Genomic DNA, 21,144 nt, shown 5'->3' on the forward strand with positions numbered 1-21,144 from the left:
ACTTACAAGCCCAAATGTAGTGAATAATTCGTTCAGTATTGTAGGAAATGGGGAAAATTTTCAATCATTATTCAAATTTTTTTTTATCTTTCAAGATCGCATTTCGAAAAATATAGAAATTAGTTTTTAGATGTTCACATGAAGTTAACAGCGTACACACACACACACACACATACACACAAATATCGAATTGATATCTTCATTTGTTACCGAGAAATTAAAAAAATAGTTGTGTTTAAAAAAAAAAATCAAAAATCTATTTTAACTTTTTAAGCTTGCAATTTCAAAAAAATGTATAAATTGTTTAGATATTCACATGAAGGATACACACCAAAATTAAATTGATATTTTCATTTATTACCGAGAAATTAAAAACGTATATTAAATTTCATGGTTACTCCATTTTAACCCTTTAAACTTGGAATTTCAAATTTTCATCTATTTATTTTTAGTAATTTTTGCTGAACGACATGAGAATTTTCAGAAATATGAGTTTTCATTTAATTTTATAAAAAAAAAAAATATATATATATATAGAGAGAGAGAGAGAGAGAGATTTTAAAATTAAAATTCTTCTAATAAAATCTCATTATAATTTATTTTCAATAAGGTTTTTATGTTTCTTATAAAATAAAAACGATTTTCTCTTTAAAAATCATAATAATTTAAAAACATCTAACACAACAATTTTTTTCATGTGAGAACAACACAATAATTTTTTTTCAGCATTTTATTATGTAATGAGAACTTTTGTAGTGATATCTACTGCATTTAATGAATTTATTGTAATTATTAAATTCCTAATATAGAAAGGAAACATCTATTTTCTATCAGTCATTTAATGAAACTGATTATTTACTGCTAGTATAGCAATTTTTATGAAAATTATAACTAATGATTTAGAGATTTATTTAAATGTATTTTAAAATATCTTCAGTGCATATAAATAGATATATATATGTGTAGTAAGTATATTTAAGTCAATAAATAAATATAATTTAAATACACGTACCATTTTACGAGGGGGAAATGAGTCGCAGTGCGATATTATTAAAATATTAGTTCTTTCCACTCTTTATATTACATACATAAAACGCAGATTTTAGTGGAATTATTAGACAGCCAATAAGAAAATACTATGTGTTTTGACTCCTCCCATTTTAGATAGTTTTCAGCAATCGAGTAAAAGTAGTAAGGATACGTAAATATTTGTTCTTCTCCTTTTTCCCCTTATCCATTAATTCGGGTTAAGTGATAAATCATAGCCGACTATCTGTTTTTACCTCACCAATTATCCTCCATTGCTACTCCTTCTACTTTTACAACCTTACTTATTAGGAAGTTCCCTCCATAATCTTATCCAATCATCTTCCCGTCCACCATTTTTGATCTCTTTCTATCTGCTTCCGATTTAAAAATGTTCAGCGATTATTTTCTTCTCTAATTCTTTATAAATGACCAAATCATCTTAATTTCTCATTTTATGAAATCCAACATATTTTCTGTGTTTTTAAGACTCCTTACTTAATACTCTTTGTACGATCCTTTTTTATCTTTTATAAAATATTTCAGATAAATTTAATTTGCAAGAGATTCCATTAAAGAGAAAAACAAGCAGGTTGAGGTTGAAATGTTTTGTATATAGAATAGCTTTTTATCTGATTTTTTTAAATGTATACCACTACTCTGTAATAATAATACTACTCTGTAACTAAATCTTACTCAGTTTGAAAGTAAAATTGAATTTTACTAAATCTTAGAATCTTTCACTGCAGGTAAATAGCTTCTGATAATTATTTTATAGGTTATGTTAATTCCCGCTGTTTTATATAAATGTAATCTCGTCATATTACATATGTTCCCGCCATTTTACAGCAGTGAGTATTGTATTTATTGATTTCAGGTTATGCGCTTTTTAACTAAAAATATGTTAAGCAGTTCTTAAACTTTTTTTAGGTAGAAGGCCCGTAAAGTCTAGGAATTTTGTGGAATGAACCTAGTAGTTCATAACCTGTTTAAGTTAATTAACACAATACTATTCATTGAAATTTATTTGACCTCTAAAATTAAAGTTGCTTGATATGATTTTTGTTTTTCAAATCGGCAGGTTTGTAATGTATTTTTTTATTATTGCATACTGCATACTGCATATAATGAGATAGTATTTATGCTGCAATGTGAAAAATAAAAGAATAATACATTTTTTTACTTTAGCAATTCATCCATTTTATGAAGGTTAACATGTCCAGTTTGTCTGATGACGTTTGGTGATAATATTTTTTTTTAATCTTCAGTATGTACGACGTATTTTATATCAGTTTTCATGTTATTTTTTTTTTTAAATAATTTATTGCCATCCAAAAGGTTCAACTCATATTTTCTATTATAATAAATCATTACAATTTTGATAATAATGATTATCACAATCATAATATTATGTAATAAATTATTACAATTGGTAAAAAGCTGTTTATTGAAACTGGATTAGTAAAATACTCTCTGTTAGATAAACAGAATATTCAATAACCTGAAGCAATCTTTGCCTTGAAAAATATTACTAATACTAGTACTGACTGCTTTGGTTGATTGATTTAGTTCAGGCAAATTGTACTAATTATAATAATTATTCATCTGCAACATTTATTAAATAGTTTTATCCTCTTATCTAAATCAGAATGTGCATATATGTATGTATTTATTGAACAACTGCTAGGTCGATTTTAATTAACTGCATTTAATTGCAAATAAATTTGCAATTAATCATATATAAATTTAAAAAAAATATATACAATAAATAAAATTGCATTCTGTTACATTTGTTAAAATTAGAAAAAAATACTTAGACGTAAATAAATCCAGGTATAACTACTACAGTTGAGAGCAAGTTTTATTTTCCAGTTATTTTTAGAATAAAATTTTTTTTAAGCAGGGTAAATGAAGTTTTTTAAAAAATATATGGTTCCGATAAAAAATTTATTAAATAGTCGGCATTTCTTATTTATTTATTTTTTTAACAAAAGCATTAAACAAACCCAAACATTTTTTTGTAATCGAGTTATTATAAATTTAATAAGAAAACTTTTTAGTTTTAAAATTTTGTTAAATAGACAGATACAATTTTTCATAATGAAATCAACATATTTTAAAGACAAACAGTTTAAATCTTACTACTAAAAGTAGTTTTTAACAAGAAAAATTTGTAAGGATATCTTACTAACATTTTTTTTAATAATTCTTTGAGAAAAATTTAGGTGAAATATTTACAAAAAGCACTGTAAGATTTTACAAATTAATCCAGAGATTATTGTGGAGAATACAAATTTAAATTCATTGCTGCTCACTGACAACCAAGTTATTATACAGCAGAAAAAATATGGGGTTCAAACAGAGGTATACAGGTTACAACAAATTTGTATCCTCATTACAACATGAGGATTTCTGCACAGAAGACCAAATTTATATAGCTTTCTTTGTACAAAAATTGTTACAGACAAAAGTAAAAATCCCTTTCGGCACTTCGGAAGGGTAGATTTCACCGGCGCTAAGTAGGGGATAAAAAAGATTTCCACCTTAAAGGTAAGAAAAACTTCAAATTTACTCAATCCGACAATGGTTGCGTGTGGAAAATGTTTCACATGTTTAGCATACGACAAGCCCGATTTTCTTCCAATTACAGCAATATTTTGGTCATTCCTAGCCGTAAGCGTTTATCATATCAAAACTTGTTTCAGACAAAAGTTTTAGGTAACGTTTAGATGACTAACGACCACTTTAAACCGATTCGACACTGGGCCTATTAAGGGAGCTAAGACTTTTTTCTTCGAAATCCAATTTTTTCTACCCTCTGGGCCAATGGTTGGTGATATCAAAAAACTTTACTTTAAATAAGTTTTAGGCCATTATCCAAAGAATAGTAAGAACTTTGAAAGAATTAGATATTTTACTTAATAAGAAAGTTATAGCGATATCTTGTTTGTGTTTTTTTTTAAAAGCCCCTCCATTTCCACCCCATGGTCTGATTTTGCCCATTAACGAACTCGACTGAGATGTTGGGTCATTATATTTGATGTATCAATTTGAAAGTAATTGACGCAAAATTACGGCAGTTAACATGTCCACAAGAAAGTGAAATATATATATATAAAATTTTGAACTGTCGGTGGTTTTGGGGTCTGGGGGATGTGAAAGGCAAAGTTGTCAAAATTTTCCGAAAGTCGAATCGTGGTACCCATTACAACAGGTAGCATTCTTAAGAAAGCTACCTAAAAAGCAGGTATCTCATTTTCACTTCCTTGTACGAAGTAAAGGAAGTATTGTGATCGCGAAAATTTTCGGTTTTCTGATTTCAACGGAAATATCCATTTTCACAATTCCTGAATCCATTTTGACTAGTTTCGGCGTGACATCTTTACGTACCTACTAATATATCTCGCATAACTCAAAAACGATTAGCCGTAGGATGCTGAATTTTTGGATTTAGAACTGTTGTAACATCTAGTTGTGCACCTCTCCTTTTGATAGCAATCGACTGGGCCAAAAGTCTTAAAAAAAGTCCAAAATTCAAAAAGAAATTGGAGTTTGAACTTTTTCTTAACTGCAGTAATAAGCCGTCATTGAGAGCTTTTCAACGATATATCAGTGGTACTTATTTTTATTGGTTCCAGAGTTATAGTAAAAAAAGTTTTTAATTAATGAAATATTTGGAACTTACAAGGGAAAGGCACATCAGTTCGAATCCGACTTCTTTTCTTTTTAAATTTAAATATACTGATTTATTAATATTAACCTCTCATTGTAAAAAAAAGTGACAATAAATAATAATTTTATAATAACAATAAAATACAAAATAGAATGAAAAAATATAATAGAATGAAAAATAGTACATAAATTTTTATGTACCTTTCATTTAAAAAAAAAAAGTATATATGTAATTTAATAGGCATACAAGGACGTTATATGGTGTCCACATCAGATTTTTGTTACTTAGTTGCGATGTTCCACATGATGTTGATCAGGATTTGTCCATAAACGTTCTAGTAAATATATGAACAATCCGGCAAATATTGATGAAGAAGGCTAAAAAAGAGACTAGATTAAAATTTTATAAAATGATGGCTGTACCGGTTTTATAATATGGTTTAGAGATCTGGGTGCCTAATACAAAGCATAAGAGCAGAATCCAACCATTGTAAATGCGGTTTCTGAAAACTGTGAAAGATTGTACGAAACTGAGTAGGTTCTACAATGATAATATCCGGTAGAAGTTAAATATATTTAAGATAGAATTTTAGAGAATAAACAAAGATGATTGGCGTAGCTGGAGAGGATGCCTGATGAAAAGTTATTCAAGAAGATACGGAGACACAACGCTGTAGGTCGAGAAGAGGTGGGAAGACTACGGAAGCGTTGTGACGCATTGAGGCATTCTTTTCAGTCGAAATAGGCGATTCACCTTTACCCTGAAGAATTAAGAAGAAGAAGACTATTAAATTTAAAATCTTTTGTCGATGATAAATGACTTAATATATACGAGTATATATAAATATATATATTTAAACTAAAGTTATGTTTGCAAATTGTATGCAACCTTTTTTATCGTCCTGTTATTTTTAAGCTTCTTATAAAAACGTAAGAGCCCATTATTTCTATGCCTTCCCATTTCATGTTAGATCATTATCTCGATTTATGTCTATTTTTTCCATTTGTACGAAATTACCGAATCGTAAAACCAGTGTGTTTCAACAAAATATACAGAATTAGCATATTTTAAACAGATAAAGGGATTTAAATTACTGAAATACTAGTAAATCGCGCCATTTCAAATACCAGTAGAACTTTTAATGGTAAGTTACTGCAGTTTATTAGCTAAGGATGTACTTAAAAAAATTAATAAAAGAAAAACTTAGACCCGTTCCTTTTTTACTTCCTTCTACGAAGGAAAGGAAGTATTGTAATCGCGAAAAATTTCAGATTTCAACGGAAATATCCATTTTGATCATCACTGAATCCATTTTAACTAGTTTCGGCGTGTCTTCTGTACGTACGTATGTATGTACGTATCTCGCATAACTGAAAAAAGATTAGTCGTAGAATGTTGAAATTTTGGATTTAGAACTGTTGTAACATCTAGTTATACACATTCCCTTTTGATTGCAATCGACTGGACCAAAAGTGTCCAAAAATGCCCAAAATCCAAACATTTAGGATTTTGAACTTTCTCTTAACTGCAGTAATGAGGCCTGTTTGAGAGCTTTTCAACGATATATACTTATTTTCATTTATATTTTTGGTTCCAGGGTTATAGCCAAATAAAATTTTAATTAATGAAATAGTTGGATCTTAAGAGAAGGCTCATCGGTTCGAATCAGATTTCATTTCTTTTTTTTAAATTTAAATATATTGATTTAATTATAATTATTAACCTATAATTGTAAAAAAAAATAAGATGAATAATAATTCAATAACAAAAAAAATAAGAAAAAATATTAAAAGTTATTAATGACAAAATTTTATATACTTTTCATTTAAAAAAATGTGTGTGTGTAATTTAATAGGCGTACAAGGAAATCATGAGGTGTGACATCATATTTTTTAGAGTTATTTTTTATTTACTTGCTCAAGATACAATTTAACAAAAACTTTTAAGACAAATATAATATTTGAAAAAACCTTTCCTTAGGGATTTTCTTATTAATTGTAATTGAAAAATTAGATCCTTTCTTCTTTGCTAAAATGTGTATTTTTTATTAGAATTACTTACTATTTGAAGACGCACTTTAGCGAAAATTTTTTCAAATAATGAAAATTAAATCAGATATTTATTTTTAATTTTTAAACGAGGGTTTATTTTCCCTCGTGAGGAACGATTTTTTAAAATTTATTAATTAGGAAATTATTTTTGGAAAAGATTTTATGAGAAAAGGATAAAAAAATTAAATTTCTAACACTTTTGAAATGAAAAATTTGTCCATTCGTTTAGGATTGTAATCCTAATAAAATAACACGCAAAAATTTGTTTACAAATTTAATGTGATAAATTTAAATTTATTTAATTCTATTAAAACTATAACGCATTTGTATTGCGCAGTCAAGTTTTTCTTTTATTAATTTTTTTAAGTACATCCTTAGCTAGTAAACTCCGGTAACTTTACCATTAAAAGTTCTACTGATATTTGAAATGACGCGATTTACTAGTATTTCAGTAATTTAAATCACTTTATCTGTTTTAAATATGCTAATTCTGTATATTTTGTTGAAACACACTGGTTTTACAATTCGGTAATCTCGTACAAATGGAAAAAAACAGACATAAATCGAGATAATGATCTAACATGAAATGGGAAGACATTAAAATAATGGGTTCTTACGTTTTTATAAGAAGCATAAAAATAACAAGACGATAAAATAAGGTTGCATAATAATAAATGCAACCATAACGCATAATAAATTTAAATTTATTTAAGTCTATTTAAATAGACTTCGTGAAAAATTCCAGAACTAGTTAAAACGTGATTGTTATCAGATATTAATGCAATGACATAAACCTTAAATGTATTTCCTCATAACAAGCAGTAGGAAGGAATATATTAAAAGGGGGAAATAGGTGTCAGAATGACGGATTAAACATCAACTATTAATTGAAGGTGAACGAGATATCCAGAAAAGGGAATTCTTTAGTAACAATCATTATTATCAAGCAATAATATTTACCACAGAATCTTCTGTGTATTCCATAAAATATTTGTTTTCTTTAATGGATGATATAATTTCTATGAATAAAACAACATGTGAAATGGTTCGTGAATAATTTTATAATTTATCAGGAAGAAAAAGATGAATTAAGAAGTATATTTCTAAATATCCGTCTCTTTATGTCCAGTTTTGAACATTTAACTTTTTGTTTTAATTCTTCAGCCGGAGCCATCGGATTAATTTATATTTTAGAAGAGTTTCTTATTCCATTTTAGGGGATTTTCTGTTAATAGAGAAAAATGTGCACTAACAAAATGTAAAAATTAAAAAAAAAATTGAAAATGTGTTATTTTTTAATAGGTCGACCCAGGTCTCCCCGAGGCCTCCAGGGATCATGGGGCCGAACTCAAGGTCGCAGAGCTCGCTTCGCTCGCCATTCCTGTCTAGTCAAAGGGCTGATAAATAAATAACTGATACTGATAAATAATAATTAAAGTTTTCAGAATATATAGAAACCTGATAAAGGAACTAAATTACAAAAAATAGAACAGCAGTAACTTTGGAAACTAAAGTACACAGACCTTTGACGGGGGAAACTCTTCTCGCGTGATGCTGATGCAAACATACAGACAGACACTTTTACATTTATATACAAGATAAAAAAGTTTATGTAAAATACAAAAAAGTGTGTGCCTGTGCGCGTGCGCGACCATATTGATTATCTTCTTTTATGACGTCAGTTATTTATTTGTAGTTGTTAGATAAAGGTTATGTTAGTTAGGTTGTAATAATTAAAAGCAATCTAATAATAAAAAGACTAATTAGCCATCCTAAAGAATACTTGGTATTCTTTGCTAGCCTTAATAATCATTGAGGAATGAAGTAGTTTCCCCATTTCCTTCTTTACTGTAGCAAATACACTGTTCCTTATTAACATGCTAAATCTATTGAAATCCAGCTGATATTCAGTCCTGTATATTTTACTCTCATTATTTTCATCACATTAATTGCCTGTTTGACAAATAGAAAGGTCATTTTCGAGTATATACATATACTTGTTTATTTATACATGTAGAATTTTATAAAAGTGAAAACAAAAAATAATCTTATGAGATTTTTATCTACGAATCAATTTTTTTCTTATTTGTAATTTCATTTATATTTATTTTATGCAGTACCAGGTTATATAGTAACAGCACTGTGACATAATGTCAACAGTACTCTGCAACGATGCCAAGGCATCTGTACGCAGTCTGTCGTGTAAGTGTAAATGTGTAGTCTTGAACAGACGACCATCGTTAAGATTTGTAATTAATTGAACCCCAACCACCAAAGAATACCGGTATCTATCAAATAACACTCAAACCCGTATAAAAGCAACCACCTTTAAAACCTTTATTGAACCTACATAAAATAAAATCGTATCATAGTTTTCAACATTTTTCATAATGATAAAAAGTTTTTTTTTTTAATTTCTTGTTTCAAATAGCCAAATATTTTTCTCTGTGATGTTTTTAAATAATTTTTATAAAAAATTAAACGTTAGCTTAATTTATATTTATATTAAATGTTTCATCATTATTGTTTAGATATTAAAATAATAAAAAAAAAAAGATAAATAAGGATGTAAAATTAATAATAATTTTAATTTATTAAAAAAAAAATATTGAAACTAATTTTTTTAAAATATTTATAAAATTGTTTCAGAAAAAATGTATCTTACAAATGATGATTTATGAGTTTACTATAAGTAAATTTTACGTTATCCTATTTGTCAAATGGCAATCGACAAATAACTTTTCTCAAGCTTATTAGCTTATTAGCTGTAAATAAACTAATCTTAATTACTTATACATTTATATCATTCCGATATCAATTCTTTTGCTTTGTGGCAGTCAAAGAGGATGTATTTTTATATAAAAACTTTTCATGTTGAAATTAATACAGTACATTTGAAATTTACCTTGTTTGAATTTTTCCCCATAAATCAAAAATATTGTTCGATATATAGAGTGATTCTCGAAGAATGTAAACTTTCAGAACATGTTCTGTTGATAAAAATAAAGAAGAAAGTTCTTTTATGGACTGTAATAAACAGACTATGAAAACATTTAACTAATTTCGTTGATATTTACTAATAAAGAAGATGGTTCAGGGTCGTGTTTATTTTATTAAAAAGACATTTTCACCTGGATTTCTATCTATTGTCAACAGTCAAAATAGCTAATTATAAAGCAATGAAAATCCTCACACATTTCATGAACGACTCATCGTATATGTGGTTATTTACACACATACAAACAATTGGCTATTAAGAACCTAATCTGGCAGTTTTAAACAGAATCTATTCTAAACCTGTCATCCTGTTGATAAAATAATAGACTTATTGCAAAGTGTTTTGGTTACCGATTGACTTCAAAAGACCGACAAAATCTGCTATAACCGGAAAATATATAATCTGCTATAATAATATAATCTGGCATATAAATATGTAGATTGTAAAATATATCTGTTATATTAATATAATTTATGCTGTTATATAAAGAGAAAGAGGGTTTTTGTTTGTTCGGGATAAACAAAATAACTACTCAATCAATCGCAACCAAATTTTTACCTATGTTTCTTGGTGTAACTGAGAAGATTTTTCGATATATTTCATCTCGAAAAATTTTGAAAAAATAAATATGTAGTATTGCAGATTTTCCGGTTGAAGCCCAAACTTTAATGAGTTGAATTAATTAACTGTGAACTATGAGTCTCTGTCAGTGTGTGAGCTGGGTTTAAACTGAATGATTCGAATCAATCGAATGAATAATATTACAAAAATAATAGAATTAAGTTTACGTTAAATAAAATAATATTAAATAGATTAAAAAAAAAAAATTTAATAATAACTGCGTGTGAGGCTAGAGTGATGAGAGATATGCGAACACCTCGTGGAAGGCTAGACCAATCATCACCATTAACTGGTAACAAACGGCGTGGGATAGGTTGCAATGGGTGCTCTTATAATATCTCTGCAAACAATCGTCCAATTTTCAAAATTCAAACGGTACGCTAACAGATCAAGGTTATTCGGAAATGTATATATATATTATATACATATGTATAATATATATAATATATGTATATATGTGTGTGTGTGTGTATAAATTTTTTCTGTTTTTTATCGCATCAAGCGAGAACCAACTAACCAAATCCAAATTTACAGGATACATTCATGTTATGCCAGGGAAGGTTTTAGGCCATCGACCGGGGCCCTAGCTCCCTTGAAGGTTCTATAAAGCCAGAATACTATACTCTGGGTAGATGGGAATGGCGACCGAAGCAAGCTCTGCGGATGTCCAGGGCGCCGGTTCCCCTGGTAAATTGTGAATGACGAGCGAAGCGAGCTTTGCGGCCATGGGGTAGGTGGTTCCTTGCCCTCCGGGAGGCTGAGGAGCCACTAAGTTGACTCCGGGATTCAGTTGAGCTGACCTGAGCTAGTTTGCTATAAAATTATAATCTGCTATTGTTTTTCTTTAAGAATATTTATAAAATATAGTTTTCAAAAGATTTTCAAAATTTGACAAACTAACATTTAAAAAGGTAAACCTTCACATCTGTAAAATATCGTGAAACAAGTAACCGGCACCATGTTAGACGAAATCATTTTCAATATGAAAAATGTTAAATTAAAGTTATATATTAATCTAAATATTATTATAATTTAAATCTTATATTGAAAAAAATTGTTCAAATATTTATGATAAAAATTTGGATTGAGCTTATATTGATATATAATTAATAATCAGGCAAGTAAAAATACAATAATATAGTATTAAATAATAAGGTCCCGGGTTCGAATACCGACTCAGGTATGAAATTTTTCATATGCTACAAATTTCCATTTTCATATTCCCACGTACAAGCTTCTTTGTAAGCTTTTATGGTAAATTAATTGATCAGTTGAAAAGACATTTTGATGTACTTAAAAATAGAATAAATAAATAAAATGAGATTTCTTCATAGTAATTTGTAACTTGGTAATTCACAAACATAACAGCCTAATTCACAAAAAAAAAATCTGACGCGCGATGTTTAGAAAATTTTATATTGTAAAAAAAATAATGTTTATAGTCGTATATTTGATAATGTTTGTTTATTGAATATACGTCACAAGATGATGTCATATGTAGTTTTTTAAAAGTTATGTCGTATTATTTTACAGGTTCTTCTGGTTTTGGTTGTAATTGCTGTATGCGTCAGCGCTCACCATCATGTGGATGTCGATTACCATGTACGTATAATTGACTTACGTTTTACTATTACGTTTTATTTGCAATTAATTTATCTACTTATATCTTATTAACAGTAATTTAGCGTAATACTTATATATTAAAACTTTCTGTCAATAAAAGTCGGAGGTAAATCATAAATGGGTATTGTGTAACAAGAAACAATATTTATAAATAAAAATAAATAAATATATTTCTTGAAAAATAGTGTGTCGACATGTCAATAGTTAAATATCAAACTGGAAAGATATTTTTTTACAGTTTTCTAATTTTGGGATATGATTGTTTTTTCTTTCAGGCCATCTTTGGACCGCGTTTATACAATTTAGCTCTTTTTCCCAAAAATTCATCATTATCTCTTCTTTTTTCGCCCCATTTGAAATTTCTTTTTGGTTTTATTTTTTCTCATAACTTACATTCGTCAATCAATTTTTTAAAATTGAATCTTTCTTATATAAATTTTTTTGTTTATCAGTAGTTCCTCTCTTTTCGATCTATTTTTATCAATTTGTTTTTGGTTTTCATCAATAAAATTAAAACCGCTCTCGAATTTCCTTAGTATAAATAATACTAAGAAAGTGGATAATTTTAAATATTATTTTTTTCTACCAGGACATTATTTTTTTTATCAGGGCATCGACTGTTGTGGTCATTAGCCCTTTTCCATACCAAAGAAGAAAAATAATTTGCCCTCCCTGTTAAGAACACAAGCGACATAGTCGCTAGAGTAGTCTAGTCATAACAAATCATCCAGAAATAGTCTTGTCAAAGGGTATTAAAAACCCCAAATTAACATAAAATGACAAGGGTGTAAAAGGTCCTTGCCTTTTAAAAACACTTAAAAACTGACCCATTAAAAACAATTTAGAAATACCTAAACAGTTAGAGCTAATAAATGGAATTAGCATTCCAGATAACAAGAAACACATATAACAGTCTTTATCTTGCAACTCAAAATTTCGACACTATAAAACTGTGATAAAGTCGGAAATACTCTGCGTGGCAGAAACTCTAAGACTCTGCAACAAAGGTCTAATAAAAATTCTAGAAAAAAAAAGAAGAAAATTATAAGAAAAGTGTTATGTCCTTAATTTCAATATAGTCAGGTAAAATTAATTCCAAATGACAAACTTTATACTACAATTGAAAAATTATCAAGACACGATAGGAAATGATGAATTGCATTTCACTTTCATTTATTTAGAATGAATAACAGTTGATTGATTAAACTATTTTTTTATTTTTTTCAAAGTAAAAAAAAACTAAAGGCAAACGATTTGCACGCACAAGTCCAAGAAGACCTTTTCTTCCTGTTTAGCCTCCGGGAATTACTGTTCAGGTATTACTTCAGAGGATGAATGAGGATGATATATATGTATGTAAATGAAATGTAATCTTGTACAGTCTCAATACGACCATTCCTGATATGTGTGGTTAATTGAAACCCAATCATCAGAGAACACCGGTATCAAAGATCTAGTATTCAAATCCGTGTAAAAATAACTGACTTTACTCGGACTTGAACGCTGGAACTCTCGACTTCCAAATCAGCTGATTTGGGAAGACGCTTTCACTGCTAGACTAACCCGGTGGGTTAGTTCAAGAAGTCCTAAAAGAACTAAAGATAACTGAAGAAACTATAAGAGAAAGAGAATTTTTAAGGAGAATACTAAAATATGAAAATAAAAGGGTCCAAGAAGCGCCAAAACCCAAGAAAAATATTGCTTAACTTTGTGAAGAATGAAGAAAAGAGATATCGGAAAGAATGAAGAGGTACTGGGGAGTTAGAAAAACAGAAACAAAACTGCAAATAAATAAACGATCTAATGTGTTCCATGGTATTCGGAAAAAATATAACAAGATAAAAAGTTTCTTTGTCAACCTGTTACTGTTTTATTAAATCACACGTAAAATTATTTGTTCTAAGCAATATTTTTAAAAATTCCTACAAATACATCACTTTACTGTTAACAACTATGTTTTTGTTCTTTTACTCTCTTCACCCCTTACCTAAAATGCAGAAGCGTTTCTTGAACATTTTATTTTTCTTCTTTTAGCCTTTATTGAAAGGGGTGTTAAATTTAGAAAAAAAATTTACTTAGGCAAATTTGTTAAGCTTGTATTTAATTTGTGTATGAATATTTATAAAAAACGTTTTCTTAAAATTTATACCCCTACCTCTAAAATAAATATTTTGTTTTTTTTTTACTTTATTTAATATTATGAATTGTTTCAATAAATAATTTGATTTTTACTTTCCTGGTGAATACAGCTAGAACAGTTGCATTACAGGGGAAGGTACGGTTTTCATATAAAAAATGAAGTATTGGGTTTTTCTGCAAATCTAAATTTAAGGGTTAAACTAGTTCATCTAAACAAAAAGAAAAACAAATGTATTTAAATGCATACGTATGTACGGATGTATGTCTCATTGCTTTTGGTTTTATATCTAAGGATTAATTAAACCTATTTTCTTCAAATTGGGCTTAAATATTTCTATATATGGGGCATTGATCATATTAATTTTTTCAAAATTCGTTAAGGTGGTGGGAAGATATCACGAAAAATTCAATTTCGAGTTTTTTCAGAGACATTTTATTAAAGCAAAACTTTATTAAAGCAAATTTGTTACCTGCAACTCATTTATAAATAATCTAAAAAAAAAAATAAATCGCCCCCTTAAAACTGAAATTTATATATATTTTTTTTATTTTACTCTATCCTCTTTGGTTTAAATATTTTTGAAAATCCTTTTGAAAGTTTATTTTTCATTTGTAGAACTGTCAAGAAATGACTAAATGTTTTATAAATATAGACCCCAGAACTAAAATTCAGAAATTTCTTGAAACTTTTTCTTCTTTTTAGTCTTTGTGGAAGGAGGTTTTAAATTTAGAGAAAACATTACTTAAGAAAATTTGTTATGCGTAACCTATAAATGATTATTAAAAAAAAAAACAACACTTTTCTTAAAATTTATTTCCAACTTCTAAAATATATACTTATATATATATATATATATATATATGTATATATATATATTGCTGTAACTGTTTTAATTTTTAATATTAGAAGGTTTTTTGTTTACTTTTTTATCACTTAGACTGCTATTAAAATTAGCATCAATATTATATTCCGGACCCAAAATGAGAAGAAATTTTTTTCGTTAATTTCATAAAGTTATATTTTATTTTTTTCAATATTTTTAAACAATTTCCTTTTAATTAGTTTGTCTTTGTTACAAATCACTTTAAACATAATTATTTCATAAATTTTCCCCAGAATAAGCAAACCAAAAAATCAAAAATTATTTTATTCGAAATTAAACAATTTTGATGCTTAGTTCTGATTTTTCTGAAAAATTTTTATATTTGATTAAAGCCTAATTTAAATGTTTTAATGATTCATGAAACTATATTACAAATGGCCAAGTTTGAGTATAATTATCTCAAAAATGGACTATCAGATTTTCATAAAGTATAATTCAAATTTTAGTCTGTTCAGTTTTACATTTATTGATTGCTTTTACAAAATTTATTTTTAAAAGAGAGAAAGAGTTGTTAAGTCCAGAAAAATAGTGCTTTAAGAGCTAATTTATTCAGGTTGATCAGATTTTAGTTGATTATAATTACTGAAATCCATTTTTTTCGAGTTTTTAAAAGTATTTTTATTATATTTTCAAAGAGAAATTAATATAAATTTTCAAATCACATTTTATAGATAGGAAATAATTTTGTAAATATTACGAAAGTCAGAAAAAATAGTTAAAATTTATTTGTTCTAAAGTATCGAAGTACCATCTGGAATACCACAGGGTTAAATATTATGTTCAGCTAAACATAATACTGTATACTGTATTATAACTCACACAGTACAGCATAGTACTATGTTTTAACATATTATTTTAATTATCTACAGTTAGTGGTTAAAAAAAAATCAATATTATATAATTTTTAAGTAAGATTGAGAATAGATACACATCTATAAATAATTTATATTTCTGAAAGTGTTTTTTATTTTATTATTTATTGCTTGATTGTATCAGTGTTACATTATCTTTATAAAATACTGTTATAATCAAACATCAATAAAAAACCCAATTAAAAATATAATTTTTTTATAGATGTTTTTTCAGTTAGTCAGTATCTCATTCATATATGAAAATAAATCCAGTTTTGTAAACTTAGAAGTAAATATAGAATTTTAGAAAATTATACTAATAACGCAATTGAAACGTTATCATTAATGGGTTTCTTTAAATGATCATGGAGATTATATTTCTATAAAAATTAGTTCGATTATTTTTATGCTAAGACTAAGTTGATGACCTAATTCAAGCTCAGGTAAACTACAATTTCAGTTGGATTTACTAAGTGAAAAATGAAGGTCAATCTAACGAAATCGAGTGATGTAACGTTCGCAATGAAGAGAAATGTTTGTCCACGGGTCAACCTGAACGACGTTTACATTCCGCATGTTGACCGTGAGCGGTATCTAGATCTGCATCTGGATCATCGTCTGAAGTGAAGGATTCGTGTGAGGGGAGAAAGGAAACAATTGAACATGAAGTTTAGAGAGTTATACTGGTCCCTTGCTAGGCAGAAGGTCGCAGATGCCGTTATCTAGCAAGCGGTTGTTGTACAGGGTAATCACCCTGTACAACAACCGCTTGTTGTAAGCCAATTTCGATATATGGTATCCAACTTTGATGTACAACAAACGTAACATCGAAATTATTCAGCGGTTCCAGAGAGGAGTAAAATTTAAATTATTTCAATGAGGAGCATAATGGGGGCGTCGTGGTTTGTAAGGTACAACGAGATCTATGACTATCTGGGGTTACCGTACGTTCGCGAAGATTTGGTTTGAAATACGAAGTAGACTAAACATCCACGTGATCTATCTGGCTGTGAACTTGGTAGAACAGTGATTCCCAAACTGTGCGCTGCGGCGCTCCGGGGAGCCACGGCCTTTTCACAGGGGCGCGGCGAAGTATTATAAAAGCTTCATAATTAAATGAACCAAGACATTTATAATTATTAATTTAATGTTAATAAGTAAAAAAATAATGAAGATACACGGGTTTTATTTATTTTTATCTCTTACTTACGAGTAGTCATACTTTTACTTAGGGTAGGGCGCTATGAAAAATTTTAATTGAAAAAGGGTGCGCGACTCGGAAAAGTTTGGAAACCACAGTGTTAGCCTATTGTCTAGAAGCAGCCAAACATTGCGAGGATGTTAGGCGGCTGAAACGACTACGTATATTAGACCTGGAAGACCCTGACTCCCAGTGACTCTGTGGGATACTTGGAATGGAAGTTCATCCTTGAGTGTTGTGCATTAACTCAATATTTTATTAGGAAGCTAGTTTCTTATGCTGGTTTTACTCTTCCTCTCATTTCTTGTTTCTTATGTGAACAGACACTAAGCTTATATATTGAAACCGCTTGTTAAGCTTATATACAACAACCGCTTGTTAGATAACGGCATCTGCGACCTTCTGCCTAGCAAGGGACCAGTATAACTCTTAATTATCTCGGTATCAGGGAGTATATTGAACAGCCACATCCGTCGGCCGAGACAGAGCCGTCTGTATAGATGTGACTGTACCCATTGTATTTCATGGCCATTTCGCTAAATTGGCCTCCAGCAGACTGGTAACGTGGGTCCCGTTTACGACTTCCAGATAGTAATTATTCAGTCTTTAGAGATACGTGCAACCAAGGAGCACCGCATCCTATTTCCTTTCCGAGAATCCTCGGAACAGGTTGATCTAGTTCTTGGAGATAGCGAAGCAGTCTGAGGTTGAAAGACTACGGTAAGAACTTCTTTCCTTCGAGTAGTAGAGTGCGAGCGTGCTTGGTCGTTTGCCGTGAGCAGTTGAAGAGACGGGTCTTGCTAATCACGTACTTGACAGTAAAACTGGTATATTGTTTGGTGGATCACCAGTAAAAAAATACTTGGAAAATAGAAAAAATCGAGTATCATATCTTTAACAAAAACAAATTATGTCCTCTAATGAAAAAAAAAAAGAAGATATCCAATAAAGAATTAAATTTATATTTTTAATGTGTTATAACAGGTACAAAAAAATCTGAATACTTTTACTACACTTACATAATTACAAAGCGAATAAAAAAAAACTGCTCTTTAACACGTGTCTTCTTTTTTTCGTTTTTTAATTGTTACGTGGAGTTAAAATATCAAGATGGCTGCTTTACTTCTTAAAATTTACTAACGAAGCGTAGCTAAACGTTATAGTCGAACTCCATGTTATCCTTGACTAATGTCTGGCTCTGCAGGAAATATATGAACTACAAAAAAAATAAAAAATAAAAATAATACTGAAAAAACTGATATTTTTTTCTATAGGAATTCCTGATATATTTGAAAGGTAGATGTCTTTAAAAATGTAGAAGTCTTTAAAAAATAAAAAATAAAGATATATTGCACTTCTCTTTAAAATAATTTTAATTTTTTGAGTTGTTCTGTTTAATTATAACAGATGATTAAAAAAATTACGGAGCTTTATAAGTTCTGTAGAATTAAATATTTTTCGATGTTTTGAAGTTTTTTCTCGGTTCTATTTGATTTTCTATCTCATGAAAATAAAATTTTCAAACATAGTATAGCTTTGTGTGAGGGATTGATTTTATTGCATTATTTTAAAAATTCGAAGCAAGTGATCAGAAAATAAAAAAAGAAGCAGTTACTATATCTCTAAAGAAATTAAATTAATTAAAAATTTTATTCGTTCATATTTTTGTTTTTTATCTATAAAAAAATAATATTAATGAGATACTCCAACAAAAATATAATTTAAAAAAAATTATTTAAGTGTTTCATTCTATACATTTAATTTGTTTTCTTTAAATGAGAACAGATTTCATACCAAGCTTAAAAATAAAAAAAAATAATTCCTACTCTTTATAAAACTTTTTATTTTACTAATTTATTGTTTTGTTTTATTTTTTTAGGCAAAACCACAGTACAAATTTAAATATTCAGTCCATGATCCACATACTGGAGATGTAAAGAGCCAATGGGAGCACCGCGATGGCGACAAAGTACATGGTGGATACACAGTTAAGGAACCTGACGGTTCAGTACGTCATGTTGAATATACAGCTGATAAACATAACGGTTTTAACGCTGTTGTTAAGAAAGGACACGGACACCATCCTCATAAGTACGGTCATGGACATCACTAAGATATGATTACTAATTAAATTTCATAAAATTAATTAATATGTTCCTCATTTGCTACATTATGTTTGTTTATATCTTTTTTTTTAGTAAATAAAAATTTTTGTTTAATTTTTTTTTTTTTTTTTTTTATTTTTACTTATTTTAAAAATTCAAAACCACATACTCACAGAAAATACAAATAAATTATGATATAATATATTAAAATGAAATTCAAATGTAAGTTTTGAATTGAACGGATTGGAACGTACACGTTGCAATCCGAAAAAAATGGATAAAAGTGTAAGTTTATTCTAAAAAGAGTTTTACGTAAGAGATAAATATAAAAAATTAAAAAAACGTCTGCAAAAAAAACATCGCTCTTTAATAATATAGATAAATTGGTAATTACTAATAAAGGATAATTAAAGAGCGTGCGGAAGACAATTTTGTATATAGTATAATTTTGTTTTAAAATTTTTTCAATTTATTTAAACATATTTATAAAGCCTATGACACTCCCGGTAATGTTAGGTAAGGATTACTACTCACGATCATACATCTAAATCGGTTCAGCCGTTGAGATGTTACGGTGGAACAAATATACTTACACTCTAAATACATTTCATTCCTTTTTGGTCAGTCGTGTAATAAATTATTAGAGTATAAACTACAGAGAGTACTTTTTAAAAGTAAATTAAAAATATTTTAATTTTTAAAAGGTTTGAACTTATTGTGCAAAAAACAGTTGTTTTTAATTTTTTTTAAATTCATAAAGTTTTTTTAAGTTTGTTATTAATAAACTATTATTTCTTTTAGGTAAATTTCATAAGAAAGCTACCTATTGTAATGGGTACCATGATTCGACTTCCAGAAAATTTCAATATCTTCGCGTTTCACATCCCCCAGACCCCAAAACCACCGTCAGTTCAAAAGTTTATATATATATATTTAACTTTTTTGTGGACACGATAACTGCCGTAATTTTGCGCCAATCAATTTCAAATTGATACATAAAATATAACGACCAAAATTCTCTCTTGAGTTCGTTAATGGGCAAAATCGGACCACGGGGTTGGAAATAGGGGGGGGGGGCTTTTCCGAAAAAACAAAATATCGCTATAACTTTCTTATTAAGTAAAATATCGAATTTGTTTAAAATTCATACTATTCTTTGGATAAGGGGCTAAAATGTATTTAAGTAAAGTCTTTTGATATCACCAATCATTGGCCATGGGGATGGAAAAAATGGGGTTTCGAAGACAAAAAACAATCATACCTCCCTTAATAGGTTGTTATAGGCTGTAACTCTCGACTTCCAAATCATCTGATTTGGGAAGACGCGTTAACCTCTAGACCAACCCGGTGGGTTTCCATAAGGGACTGCGAATCAATAACTTTCTTCTGATCATCTAAAATCTCACTAAGTCGGACTTGGACTTCTGGTTTAACGTCCGTTTTCTTCTGGACAGAAGCAACTTTTGTTTCGAAGATGTATCTTCAGGAGGCTGTACAATTATTCTTGGCTTAACAGCTTCTTTACTGCTAAAAGGCTTCATTTTATTTTCAATGATCCTTTCGATTAAGCCAGCCAAAGTAGGCGCAAGTTTGTTAATAATTACATTCTCATCAACAGCAACTGGAGCTGGAGCAGGAACAGCAGCCGCAGCCTGAGCATAGGTTGTTGTTGCTCTAGGTCTGCGGGCATTTACAATCTTCTTTGCTTCGAAGTAGCTGACCTTTTGCAGGGTTTTTACTTGCTGCACAGCTACCTCGTCTTTGTATACAGGACAGTTTCTGGATCTACAAGAATGCTGTCCTTTGCAATTTATACAAGTAGGAGGCTCCTTACATGGCTCTCCTTCATGTACTTCATCACCCCACACGCATATTTGCGGTCTCTCACACCTAACAGCGATGTGGCCAAAACGTTGGCACTTAAAGCATCGCATTGGCTGCGGGACAAATGCCCGCACGTCCAATCGATGTA

General features: G+C 29.0%; 1 protein-coding gene across 1 annotated transcript in view; it reads left to right on the forward strand.

Annotated features, from left to right (window-relative positions):
* The window catches only part of LOC142331321 (cuticle protein 19-like), an 89,969-nt gene extending 70,682 nt beyond the window's left edge, over positions 1-19,287 (forward strand). The window contains exons 2-3 of the mRNA XM_075377147.1: positions 11,903-11,971; positions 18,947-19,287. Of these exons, the coding sequence (XP_075233262.1) occupies positions 11,903-11,971; positions 18,947-19,180 (303 nt within the window). The 3' untranslated portion in view covers positions 19,181-19,287. The remainder of the gene's footprint in view (positions 1-11,902; positions 11,972-18,946) is intronic.
* The last annotated feature ends 1,857 nt before the right edge of the window (positions 19,288-21,144 follow it).

Source organism: Lycorma delicatula, chromosome 10 (assembly GCF_047948215.1).
Source record: "Lycorma delicatula isolate Av1 chromosome 10, ASM4794821v1, whole genome shotgun sequence".
Classification (NCBI taxonomy): Eukaryota; Metazoa; Arthropoda; class Insecta; order Hemiptera; family Fulgoridae; genus Lycorma; species Lycorma delicatula.